The 14,248-nt window shown below is 34.0% G+C and overlaps 1 protein-coding gene across 2 annotated transcripts; it reads right to left on the minus strand.

The window, feature by feature from the left end:
• Positions 1 to 4,744: 4,744 nt before the first annotated feature.
• LOC132623974 (uncharacterized) lies at positions 4,745 to 9,317 on the minus strand. 2 transcript variants are annotated; one of them, XM_060338785.1, is made up of 11 exons: positions 8,658 to 9,317; positions 7,024 to 7,129; positions 6,869 to 6,882; positions 6,565 to 6,783; positions 6,261 to 6,332; positions 6,080 to 6,166; positions 5,944 to 5,982; positions 5,754 to 5,858; positions 5,491 to 5,656; positions 5,207 to 5,316; positions 4,745 to 4,971 (listed from the first exon to the last, which is right to left on the minus strand). In XM_060338785.1, the coding sequence occupies exons 1-11, from the start codon at positions 8,877 to 8,879 to the stop codon at positions 4,885 to 4,887; spliced, it is 1,227 nt and encodes a 408-aa protein (XP_060194768.1). In that variant the 5' UTR covers positions 8,880 to 9,317; the 3' UTR covers positions 4,745 to 4,884. The 2 variants fall into 2 exon arrangements, with proteins under 2 accessions (XP_060194768.1, XP_060194769.1); XM_060338786.1 differs by lacking the exon at positions 8,658 to 9,317 and adding an exon at positions 7,690 to 8,138.
• Between the last annotated feature and the right edge of the window lie 4,931 nt (positions 9,318 to 14,248).

Raw genomic sequence — 14,248 nt, forward strand, 5'->3', positions numbered from 1 at the left:
ATAGTGTAAGATATCGTCCCACAGAGATTGGAACCACCTAGGCTACATATGTGTATTGTCTTGGGTACTATTTGAGAGAATCAAATTGATGAAAGGAAAGGTTTTGAAATTATAAATTACTTAAAATAAAATAAACAACTTATTAGAAAATTTAAAAAGAAAAGAGTTAGGAGTCGTTGAATCCACTTGGTACAATTATAATAAAATCTCATTCTATCAAATTCCACAAAAGAATAGAAAAAGTTATTTGACTTGATTTGTGTTATGAGAAATAAAGACCTCTTGCGATTAGCCCTTAAAATCACTAAACTTATTTGAAACAATCCCTCCGCGAGAATTAGAACAGAAAGAAATAAGATAGAGACCCCTCAAATCATTAAACTTATTTGAGTCAATCCCTCCGTGAGAATTAGGACCGAAAGAAATAAGATAACAATTTTAAACCAACAAAATTATTTGAATTAATCCCTCCGTGAGAATTAGGACTAAAAGAAATAATCTTGAGATTTTTGAATCTATAAACTAGCTTGAATTAATCCCTCCGTGAGAATTAGGACTAAAAGAAGCAAGATCAAAGATTTAAATATCAAGACATGAAAAAATTAAAGTAAAGATAATATTATAACATCATACCAAACTTCTTCAACTATCCCAACAAAAAGAAACTACTCCATTAAGGAGTATGTAAGAAAGAAATTAAAAATAAAATACTACTCCTACAAAAATAAAAAGAAGAGAAATAAAGCAAAGACTATTTCTTATATCTTTCTCAAGATTGGATTATATCCCTTTGTAAGCAAAGTGATGCTTCTATTTATAGGAGAATGTAGTGTCTCCCCCTACGAATGCATTCTTTGAAGGAATGCTCACGTCCGTGACCTTACTTGATGGGTGAGAGTATGACAACGGTAGTCGCACCCGTGAATTTTTCAACTCTTTTCTTGATGCCCACAGTTGACGGGTGTGAGTATGAAGCGGCAACACTCTTGAATTTCAACACTTGACCGCTGTGAGTTTGAAGCGGTGACACCCGTGGATTTCAACACTGGACGGCTGTGAGTATGAAGCGATGACACCCATGGATTTCAACACTTGACGGGTGTGAGTATGAAGAGGTGACACCCGTGGATTTCAACACTTGACGGGTGTGAGTATGAAGCGGTTACACCCGTGGATTTCACAACTTCTCTCAATGTTGACTTTTGTAATTCTCACATGTAAAACTCCACGGTTATGACTTATGAATTCGTGGTTGCACCTATTGAGTTCTTTGCTTACTTCTTTGACAATTCGTTTCCTCTCTATTCTTCTGCAGTACTCTTCTTCCTGTAAAATTCTATCAGAAAATATGAGAGAATAAGATATAATTATTCATGTTTTATTTTAAAACTTATTTTTTTATGTATAAAATTACATGAATAATTTACACCCATCAATAAACTTGAATTGTATTCTTGAGATTGTTGAAAGGAAGGTGTTCATATATACCCTTCAGAGATGAGTTGATGTTAGTGACAAATTCTATTATGTTGAGCAGATTATTTCTGAGTCCTATTGTGACTTGTGTTATTTGGTCATACTTCATTGATGTTGACTTGATACGTGTTCTTGAGTCATTCTTTGTGATTTGATTATGAGATGTTGTTGATGATGATTGAGATGGAACATATACATTTTGTAAGGCACATTTGACAGGGGTGACGATGTAGCCTAGTGTGAGCTTGTGGTCCAAGGTTCGTTCCGGAACGAGTGGTACATGGACACCATAGGTCCCCTGCAGGTCATGACTATTTGGGGAAAACATTACCATTTAGCATGTGTGTACATATATGTGACAGAGTTGGAACTTTATTGTTTATTTTACTTCTTTTGGTTTGAGCATTGATGTTTCATTGTTGATAATTGGTGACTTATTCTGAAAGTGGATTATTTGAGGATATTATTTGTGATACATGTTTGTTGTGCCTGTCTGCCTATTTCATTTTATTTATGTATGTATGCATGATACTAATCTTAGTCGGCCTATGATACCTACCAGTACATGTTGTTTGTACTGACCTACGCTTGCTGCACTTTTTTTGTGAGTGCAAACTTTGAGCCAGAGACGTCTTCCAGAGCTCGCATCTAGTTGAGGTTATTCGCTACCAAGATCAGAGGGTGAGCTCCTATCCGTGCCATGCCGCCTAAAGATCTTTCTTTATTTCAAATTTCTATTTTCATCCCAGACATTATGATTATTTTTACACAGTATCTCTTCTTTTAGACATTATTGGTTAGAGTCCTTGTACAGTGACTTTCAGATTTTGGGGATGTAATAGCTTGGTTTCCGCACTTGCTATTTAATTATTTTATTGTCTGACAATTTTATTCCATTATTCGTGAGCAATGTTTATTAATTGGTTTAAGTAATTGGAATTGGCTTGATAATGGGTTAAGGGATTAGTTCGTCCACTATAGGATTAGTGTGGGTGCCACTCACGTCTGTTTGGGATGTGACAGTTTTTATCCGGAAAAGTCTTCACACAAAACATATAACTTTTACTTCAAATATTTCTTTAGTCTTAGTAAGATACAAGTATATAATTAAGGTGTTTCTTAAGAAAATAATACAAAATGTAAGATGAGTGAATTGTATTAAAGTATTCAACAACGAAAAAAATAAAGTCAGTTAAAGTAAATATTGCTAATTAATAAGCCATAAAGAAAATGACCATAATCTAAAAATACTAAGTCATGCTTAAATAAGTATGACTAATAAGTATTAATTACAAGACATAGGAAAAAAAATAAGTTAAGTATTTTCACTCTCTAAACCAATTATGTAAAACTAAAGAATAGATATCCAACATTATTGTCATTCCTAGTGGTGTAATTGAATTTCTTTTGTTAGCATTAGTGTTGAGTTGGTTTTGGTTTAGACTTTATTTGAGTTACTAACATCCATGGGATATAAACCTTATTGACATTCAAAATTCTAAGTTCAAGCTTGAAATAATATGATAAAACAAAAACTACGAAAAAATTTAAGAAATTAAATATTTTTATGTATAAAATATTTTAATAATTGAATACATGTAATGTCGGGTTGGTTTGGTTTGGTTTGACTTTTTTTTAGCTAAAACCAGACCAAAGTAATTATGATCACCAAACCAAACAACTAGTGGGTTTTGTTTTTCTCGGTTTGACTCGATTTATCGATTCTTTGTACACCCCTACTCATAACCCATGAAAACTCAATTCTCAATTTAATTATACGATTTCACTTCACTAAACCTTTAATTTCTTCTCGGCTGTCTGGACAAATTCACTTTAAGAAATGATTTTTATATCCTCAAAGTAGATGTGCGCTACGCAGCACAAACATGTCAAGATGTGAAGTCGATCACATTAAGTGGGGTGTCTTCGATTATCTAGCTTGAAGCAAGGGTTAGAATTTTAGACAGGGTATTTGCACGTAAAGCTCCGGCAAATCAATAACTGAAGCTGATAGCTACATGATTTAATAAATTATAGGCAAAATACTTAAAAACTGCTAAACATAACGTGTTTAATTAAAATCTCCCTTAAAGTATGTCTGATCCTAATTACTCCTTGTACTTGACTTTTTTTATAATCGCTATCACCAAACAATAACCGGTCCTAATCACCCCATGTGTTTGCCTTTTCTATAATCAAAGTGATTTCAAATCATGTTTGGCGCGTGTGAGTGTAAAATAACTGACAAGTCATATTAATTTGATGTGTAAAAAAATCTAAGATACCATTTACTTTTATGTTTAGCAATTCCAACGGCTATTTCCTTACCTCTTTTCATATATTTTCTATTCCTCCGTCAAAATATAACTACCAATTTTTTCTTCTTTTACCATTTTTCTTTTGAGGAGGTAACGATTATAGAAAAGTCAAGTATAGGGGTAACTAGGACTAGTTATTATTTGAGAGGTAACTATTATTTAAAAAAAAAAAAAAAAAAGAGAGAGCAAGTACAGTAGTTACTAAGACCAAGTATAGTTTAAAGGATTTGAATAAAACGTGCCAAGTTTAGAAGGTCTTTAGTATTCTGCCTAAAGTATATTCGTCTTTGTGTTTCCCTCTTCCTTACATTTTTGTTATGTGCCTTTGCGGTAAGAAATGAGCTAGTACCTTTGGTTTAACAATGTATTAATCATGCAGAATATTTGCTTGTGACTGTGCATGACTCTTCACAGGAGTACCCCTTTGACTTTGACTTTACTAACTACTAAATTGTCTTTGTTCGAATCTATCTTGTAAATAAATTTGCTGCTGCAGAGCAGACCAATTTCAATATCGGATAATATGCTCCGAGGCATGAGTTTTACTATTATAAGTGTTTCCTCGTAGGAACGTAGATGAATTTCATCAATGATCATATTGGATGCACCCAATTTACGTTCTTCTCTGTGGTGATTGCATTTTGTATATCTTGGTTTCGAGTTGGAATTGTTATTATACGGTCCATAACCAAGAAAATGTTGTCGATTGTCAAGTGACATACATGCTTCTTGTTGTTGCTTCATTCTCTTGTTGTCATGTTTTTAGATGCATCTCTTTGTGAAGTGGCAATCTTAATAAACTACACACACGGATAGCAATGTAGTATATACTTGCGTTGAACTGTTTCTATAATTGATCAGAGGAGGACTGAGCAGAACTATGCTGGTAATCTAGTATCATATTTTGGTTTGTAAATGACGGCAGTATATCATATTCTGAATAACCACAATGATAATGGGCAATGGCTTCAATATTTCCTTTCTGTAGCTGATGAAGAATATCTAGTACTGAAACGTACCATAAATTTGAAGAATTAAAAGACCAAAATGCGAAAAAAAGAACCGAAAAATCATGACAAAGAATATATAGCTACTGGCAAGCTACAACTGTTGGTTCCATTGGGATGGAGCTATCTCTTTCACACATTTCAGGACCAATGCTTATGATCCCTTCTCCCTGCAATAGTTAACATGTCCTAATTTTAGAGTGGATTTGAGTCCCTTCTTTGACATGTTGTAACGCATAATGTCTCTTCTTTTTTCAGGTTATTAACCCCATTTTTGATGGACGATCACACATAGTTTTTATTTAGGTTTAGGTGACATGATCGTGCGAAAATTCTTTTATATTATTACTATATAGAAGTTAAGTAAAGCTGTAACTGTATGTAATACACCAGTGTTGTACATACCTTCGCGATATTTCTGAAATATGTAGTGTTATAATTTCCTGTAGGATATAAAGCTTCAATAATATCTGCTAAGACCAGTTGCGGTTGAGAGACAGCTCCATCATACCAGTCTTCAACAAGCAAAAGACAAACACTATCAGTCCCAGAAATAATAGAAAACAAGGTTCTCTAATAATTTCCTAATTAAATTAATTATGCATTCAACTCAGAAAAATCTTGATAAAAAAGCTTTGATGTTGCACTCTTTTAGGTAAAAATATGCACAAACAAGAAGAGAAACCTACCAAGCACTGTAGAATTTTGCACTCTTTTATCATATCTCCACATGCTTTGATTTGAGAGAAAAGCAAAGCAAGATTGATCTTCCAAATTGATGTTTCCAAGAAATGTGGAGACATTATAAGCCTCTGGATCTGAGGTATATGTTTCATCAATCACTACATCCACAGTCTAAATAACAGATAATACAAATCAGCAAAAGGATCGATATGACAAATTGATAATTTAATGATCAGAATCAAAAATCATGATGAGAAAATTAACATACACACAGAATGGCATGAAACTCTTCCAAATCATCAGGAAGAGACATATTGTATGTGACCTTGTTGATGGAATCATCAACATTGACTCCACTAGCATCCTCTACAAACTGCACCATTTATCAAATTAATATAGCTATACTCAAGAAAATAACCATAAAAGTGTTGAATGCCTAAAAGTGAGAAAGATCTGACCTTTAATTTGTATGGCTCCCTTGTAAATGACCACACTCCCTATACAAGAAAATAGGTGTATGTTAAGGATCAAATGTAAGCCAAATTATTTAAAAAAAAAAAAAAAAGGGTTGGGTTCAAGAGTCAGTGTACACACATCTTTATACTCCATCCAAGAGACTGTGGGTTTAAATGAATTCCTACTAGTTGCAGCTTTGCTCAAGCACAAATAGTTCTCCTTAATCTGTCCACGAAAGAAAAAAATCCTTAATAAACAAGAAATTCTTCTCAATATTATCATTATAATGAAAGTTAAGATGTCTCAGTTCTTCACTTACTGCATCATAGACTTGGTTTGCCCTGTTCTCCATATTTGCGAAAGCTCCTAAGTATTTTATCCACTCTGCGCGCTGTTAAAGTAATACAAATTACGTGTAGCCATATCCAACCGGAGGGTCAAAGCACAGCTCAACAGAACAGAAAGAAGCTTTGGCTCATGAGTTTAACTTCTATATACAGACTGTGTAAATAATCTGGAAAATACGACTGTCTACCTGCTACAACTACTTAAACTACACTAATAATGTAAAATTTATGTGCATTGTCAGTATATGTAAGTTAAATCTTTACGTCATTATGTACCTGGAGAGGTGCATCCTCACCAATAGGGACAAATGTGGCGAAGTTGCAGGACTGAGCTTCATCGGTGTTGGCAATGAAGTGAGCTGCATACTGTGCAAGTTGTTGAGGGTCGTTCTTGTTAATGCTCTCTACTTGTCCATCCTGGTATAGTTTTAGGACGCATTGAGAGGCCACATATGTTGATGTTATGCCTTTCAAATTTCCCAATAGGCCTAGTAGCTACAATATTTCATGCAAAATTTATCAAATTTGTCAATCTAGTAATACAGCTATTAGAATAGTTACTAAAGCTTTGCATTCTTACCTCGAAAAAGGAAACTGTGAATTGAAGGAAAAAGAAAAGAGAAAAGAAAAACAGTCAGTGCACGAGTTATTAACAAGTACCAAAAAAGACATGGAAAGCTTATAATATGATGTTATAAAGGGGAAAGGACAACGAGGATGGTTAAAATGGTGTACCTGGAAAAAAGTAGTCAGTCTCGATAGAGTAATTTGCTAGTGGGATAACGAAAGACTTTATTCTTGAGGTGCAATATTTTGTTCTACTGGCCATTCTCGTGTTGTTCTGCACACATTTACATACTAGTAAATCAAAAAAGAGAATTGTCTTGATGGAATCATGTTCTTAAATGAAAAAAAGAACTGAGAACTTGCAACTAGCTGGAATTCACCAGAAACCAGCTCTAGTTTCCTATAATAACGTGGGCAGTGACGAAGACAAGATTTTCACCTAGGGGGTTCAACATTTATTATATGCACATATTCCGGCAATGAACCCCCTTCAACCCCTGAAAGTGGGTAAGTTATATATATATATATATATATATATATATATATTGAAATAATTTTAAAATAAATTTTTTATGTAAGCCTGGAACATTATCACAAAAAGAATAGTGGATCATGTAGCATCCTGACTCTACAATATTGTGTTCTGCCAAATGTATCCTTTTATTCATGCTGTAAAATTCTCTTGTTTCTCTTTACAAAAATGAAAGGAAAGAAAACAAGAACAAATTCACGATGGCAGTGGTGGAGCCAGGAATTCAAATAAGGGGAGTAAAAACAAAAATCGGATTCAACAACTAATACATATTAAAGAGCGTTCATTTTTGCCCTATTTACATAGTACAGTTTTTTCAAGTTGCACCCCTCTGCCTCCGCCCACTGCATGATGAAGGCGAAATTATTGTTATTGTCAGGCTGGAAAATGGTCTCAGCAATTCTCTTAGAGAAGCAATGGCATTGGCACTTCATCAATTAACATCTTGGTTTGTATTGATCAATGGGATAATTTAGCAGGTAGTGACACTTCTACTTTTTCCCATATTGTAACCTAACCCCATGAGGACTTAGTCAAGAAAATGACACCAAAGAAAAAAGCTCTTCAGAGCTCAAAACAAAGCTCACAAAGGACTTGTGCCATGGAATTCAGCAACCAAAAAGAACTTGTGAGTTCTTGAATTGCCCATTACAGAGGATCAAATGAAAAAAGTATAACTCTTTTTCTTTTTTAAATATTCTTGACAACTCTTTTTTTTTTTTTTTTTAAATATTCTTGACCCTACTACCTCCACGGTCCAAGTTTTGTGGTCCAGCAACCCTTATCATCTTCTTTTTTTCTCAAGTAATCCTAGCCTTAAAATCACTTCACATTTTTATACACTTAACATCTTCCACTTGAGCAGGCAACTCCTTTTCTAGTTTAATTAGCTGTTAAATAAGACTGACTTTTTTCTAAGTTTAAGTTCTATGCACTGACCATCAGGTTACTTATTAGGTAATTATTGATGATCTCGATGAAAAACATTAATTGGTAACCTGATAAAATGGGTAACAAACCTCCAATAATAAGTTAAGATATATTAATATAACAAATCTTCTAACCGTCCGTGTATATAACTTAAATCCTTTTTCTTTCCATTTCTTAATCAGAACTAGAGCCTGTTCTAGCAATGGACTAAACAAATACAGTTACATAATCTCCTTTATTAAGGAAAGGATCAACAGTGACTCTGATAAGAATAGCAGAGATGATGTGCCATTTTTCATGGCTTAAGCAAGCTAGTCACAAATGAACTAAGAGTACGTACCTGGATAAGAAGATAACTCTTGCCATCAAGGGTGTTCTTAATAACCTTGAAGGTTTGTCCGTAGTATATCCGAAAATATGAAGCATCTTCCACTTTTGATATATTCCCAACTTTCACTTTTGGAGTTGCTGCGCTTGCATACTCTAAACGGTGAATGCACCACAACAAAACCAACAAAATTTGCACACACAAACTAAAAGAAAAATGTGAGAGTAAATACATTATGGTACATATAATGACAAAATTAATTCAATTTCAACACCCTTCAGCTGCATAAAACTATAAGCGAAGGGATTGTGAAGGGGTGAAAGAAATGCTAGGAATCTAAGGTATATATATATATACACACTTTAGAATATTTTTGTCAGATTATCAGTGCAATTTAATCGGTCGTAGCAGGTTATCATATCAAGCTTGTTATAAATGATAGTGCTGAAAAATTCAAATATTAAAGTGGCTAGTGGATGTGGGGACATACTTCACAGGAACAGTTGAATTTGGGGTATGAATTATTTGAGTTCAGTAGTGTTGGCATGTGAAAAAAGGACTATTCCTTTTTAGTTCTTTTTACTGGTTATTTCCAATTTCTGACCCGTGAAGTAGGCTTGTTTTTGTCATCTTGTTTCCATCTGTTTTCTGTTTGTTCTAAGTGCTCAATTTTTTTCTACTGTTTTAGCATCCACCATGTGCTGTCCATTACCATCTTGACACCTTCTTCCTCTTTTAATCTTTTAAACATTTATGTACCTTTTTTTTTTTTTTTTTCCCCTCCCATTTTAGGAGTATTTATAGCGTTTCCACACTTCTCCTCCAGTGTGACTCGAACCCAGGACCTACCGGTCGTGGGTGGAGGTGATTTATGTACCTTCACTTTCCTATCGTTTCTGACTTTATCACTCAATCTTAGTCTACCCATCTTTGTGTGTTACATATATTTTGCATTCTCCATATATATATATATATATATATATGAGATCAGAAATTTTGAGAAGGATTCTCTTTTGATATATATATATATATATTTTTTTTTTTTTTTTTTTTTAAATTACATAGGGATAGGGGAAGGGAAAATGGGGAAGGAGATACTCTTTACTCTTTTGAGATATGAGTAATGATATTTCAAACAAAAGATGTTCATTTATATTTCTTTCATCTTATCTAAGGAATCAAAGATCATACTAATTAACTATTTGGTAAAGGCAAATTCAACATTTGAAGTTGTAGGTTCTCCGGCTATTTCATGTAATCATTTAGACTTTATTGGGAGAACAAACAACAATCAATGGAAGCATATTGTGCATGATAGTGAAAAAAGAATATAAACAAGAAAAATTTAAAGAGACAGACAAAGGCATAAAGAATTGAATGAACAAGTACAATATTGGACAGGCACTTTTAGGTAAACAAGAGATAAATGAGGACAAAAAGAAACCAAAACAGATGAGCATGTTAGTTGGAGTTTGATGAAATTCTACCTTTAAAATCTTATCTTTGCTGCATTTTCACAGGCTCAACAGTTCTAAGCGTGACCATTTAACTTTTTACTTGCAAAATTCCATGGTCTTCAATGAATAGCACATCTCATTTCTTTTAAGTGCAATCATTTAGAAGATTTGGGAATTCAATATTTAACCTGACTAATTTGAATTTACGCCTTCACTAAAGGAAATAAAAAACTTGGCTCCTTAATTATTGAAAGGTTGTCTATTCCTAAAGTTTAAACCAAAGATCTCTCATTCAGGATGGAGAGAATCAAACCAATCCGTGACCAATTATCATTATCATTGTTGTTCTAATTATTAAGTATTTTCTAATTTCTCTAGATTTTCTAAGAAGGCCGTCAATTTACCTAACTGTTGAATATTGAATAATGAACAAGAACTATAAGAAAATAGAGGAAGAAGATGATGAACAATAGAGAGGAAGTAGTTGGTAGTAACGGTCACATTAAAGAGAGAGAAATACAATGCTTGACTTTAAAATGAGTAAGGGCATTCCTTTTTATAGTCGTGACTTTAACTAACATAGCTAACTCTAGTGTAATGACTAAACTATCCTTCTATTTATTTATTCTCTATACTCTTCCTTTCTTCCATACTCCTCCTCAAGCTGGATGCCATGAATATATTCAGCAACCCAAGCTTGGACAATAAGTATTCATGTTGAATTCTGGTTAATCCTTTTGTTAGGACATCTGCAGGCTGTTCATCTGTTCTCGTGTATTTTGTCTTGATCAAACCTTGTTGAATTTGTTCCCTTATGAAATGGCAATCAATCTCTATATGCTTGGTCCTCTCATGCATACTGGGTTAGCAGTAATTTGTAATGTTGTTTTACTGTCACTGTAAAGAAGTACTGGCAATTGAAGTTGAACACCTAGATCCTTGATCAATCCTGTTAACCAGGTTAACTCAGACATTGTTGTGGAAATGCTTCCATATTCAGCTTTTGCTGAACTCTTAGACACAGTAGATTGCTTCTTTGATTTCCAAGAAACTAGTAAATCTCCTAGCTTAATTAAGAAGCCTGTTATAGACTTTTTTGAAAATGAACAGGATGCCCAGTCAGTATCACAATAAGTTACCACTTCATTCTTGTTGTTGTTGGACAGTAGAACACCTAATCCTGGTTGGTTCTTAATATACCTTACCACCCTCAATGCTGCATCCATATGTGATTGTTTGGGATGTTGTAAAAACTGACTTAAGTTTTGAACTGTATAAGCTATGTCTGGTCGTGTTACTGTGAGATATAAAAGCTTCCCGATCAGTCTTTGCTAGATACTTCGATCCTCTAGTAACCTGTCTTGTGTTCCCTCATGCTTGATCACTTTTTCCTTGTTTAGTTTCTTCACAACTTCATCATATTCTATTGTAGTGAGCTTGCAGTTTACTTCCATAGGAGTAATTGCAGGTTTAGAAGCACTTAAGCCTGATTCAGACACCAATTCTAATGCATACTTTCTTTGATGCATTAGAATCCCCTTTTTTGATCTAGCAAACTCTATCCTAAGGAAATATTTGAGTTCTCCCAAATCCTTCATCTTGAATGCTTCTTGTAAGGAAGTCTTAGTTTGTGCTATCAATTCCAAACCTTCACTTGTGAGTAGCATATCATCAACATAGATCAAAACAGTTATGAATCCTTTGTCTACCTTCTTAGTGTATAGAGAGTGATCATAGTGACCACTGGACTGAAAGTCTCTTGGTAATCTATCCCTTCTTGACTATATCCCTTTGCAATCAACCTTGCTTTGTATCTTTCTATCTCCCTATTTGCTTTGTACTTTATCTTGAATATCCATTTGCATCCAATGGGTGTTTTTCCTTCTGGTAAGTCCACTACTTGCCAAGTCTTATTTTGTTCAAGTGAATCCACTTCTGCCTTTATTGCCTCAATCCACTTAGGATCCTTAATTACTGCTGCATATGTAGTAGGTTCAAAGACAGCAGACATAGCAGATATGAATTCTTGATATTTACAAGATAGTTGCTCATAACTCAGATAATTAGATAGAGTATAAGGAGTGTTATTTTAAGCATTAAGAGATTCAAACTCCTTCATCCAACATGGTGGATGTTTTTGTCTAGTAGATTGTCTGCTTGCTTGACTTCATGGATGTACCACTTGTTGTTGTTATTGCTGAAGCTGTTGTTGTGATTGAGACTCCACTGAATGTTGTTGTTGGTGTTGTTCCCCAGCATTGTTTCCTTGTGTTGTTGGATTCAATGAAATCTCTACATTGTCATGACTAGCTATAGAATGAGGGACAATCTCCTGCATATTTACATTAGTGTGTACTCTTTGCCCTGCACTATCAGAGTAGTTAGTAGATACATATATATCTGAGATGCAACTATCATTCATACTATTTGGAGAGGGAAACAAAATTGAAGTTTCATTTTGAAGAGTGATAAAAGGAACTACATTCTCCTTAAATATCACATCTCTATGCACAAAGAAACACCTACTAATGAGATCATATAATATGTAGCATTTCTGAGTTTCTGAATATCCCATGAGAATTGCTTCTCTAGTTCTGGATTTCAATTTGTCAGGCTGAGGAATAATCTTAGCAAAGCACAAACATCCTATAACTCTGAGATGAATCAGAGATGGTTTCCTACCATTTAACTTTTCATAGGGAGATAAACTTTGAAGTACTCCCAAAGGTAACCTGTTGATAATATATGTAGCAGCTTGGACACAATGACCCCAAAATTTAATAAGAATTTGAGCTTAAAACCTTATAGCTCTAGTTATCCCAAGTATATGTCTATGTTTTCTTTCAACTACACTATTCTGTTGAGGTGTATAAGGATAGGATTTTTGATGTACAATACCAAAACTAGTAAATAGTTCAGTAAATAAAGAATTCACAAATTTTGTGCCATTGTCAGTTCTTACAATTCTTATGTTGAAGTTAAACTAATTCTTGACAAGAGTTGAGATATTTTTAACATGCTCAAATACATAATATTTCATTCTTAACATGAATATCCAAGTGAATCTGGAAAAATCATCCACAATAGTCAAGAAGGACTTAAAACCATCAACAATAGCAACTTTATAAGGTCCCAAACATCTATATGTACAAGCTCAAAAGGTCTAGTAGTGATAGTAGTACTTCTAGGAAAATGTAATCTAGTTTGCCTTGCACATGGACATAGTGTGCAATTATTGATTAAGCAATTCACAGAACTAGACTTAGTAGGACATAGTCTAAGTAAAATGCTAGCAGGACTATGACCTATTCTTTTGTGCCATAGATTGAGATCAACATCAGACATAACATCATTAGAAGTGTATAAACTAGTAATTTGTTCTTTGGTGAGGACAATTTGAGACCTTAGCAGATAGTATAGACCACCAACTTCTTTACCAATCTCCTTCACCTTGCCAATGAAGAGATCCTGAAACACCACAAATTCAGGAAAGAATTTGACTGAGCATTAAGTTGCCTAGTCAATTTAGAAACTGACAACAAATTGAATTTAAATACAGGTATATGAAATACATCTTACTGTTATGAGATATATTGTGCCAGTATGTTATACATAAGTAACTCCTCCATCAGGTAAAACTACTTTATTTTCCATTTCAGGTTTAACTATAGAGCTCTTATTCAATAAGTCAAGATTTGAGGTCATATGATTGCTTGCTCCAGAGTCTATGATCCATTCTGGTATATTAGTAGTTACATTAAGAGCAGTAAATATACCCGACATATTTGCAGCATGCACATTTGTTTGTTGATTAACATATGAGCTTGTAATACTAGTTCCTTAATTTTGTTCCATCAACTTGCATATTTCACGATACTGAGAAGGTGTAAACTGTACATTCTCTGTTCTTTGAAACTGAGCTATTTGTTCCTGATTCGAATAAGTGGGATGAGATGCCTGATTGTACCCCTGATTAGAACCATGTGATCCATATCCTTGGTGCATACCACTCTGCATTTGAGGCCTAATCAGCATGCTTGTTTGATCCAGCTTTGGTAGATCACATACTGCAGCACTATGTGCATTATCGATAGTATTACCTCTTTCAGCTTTCTTAAACCTTTCCTGCTAGTAATATATATTGTC

The sequence above is a fragment of the Lycium barbarum genome, chromosome 12, assembly GCF_019175385.1.
Source record: "Lycium barbarum isolate Lr01 chromosome 12, ASM1917538v2, whole genome shotgun sequence".
Classification (NCBI taxonomy): Eukaryota; Viridiplantae; Streptophyta; class Magnoliopsida; order Solanales; family Solanaceae; genus Lycium; species Lycium barbarum.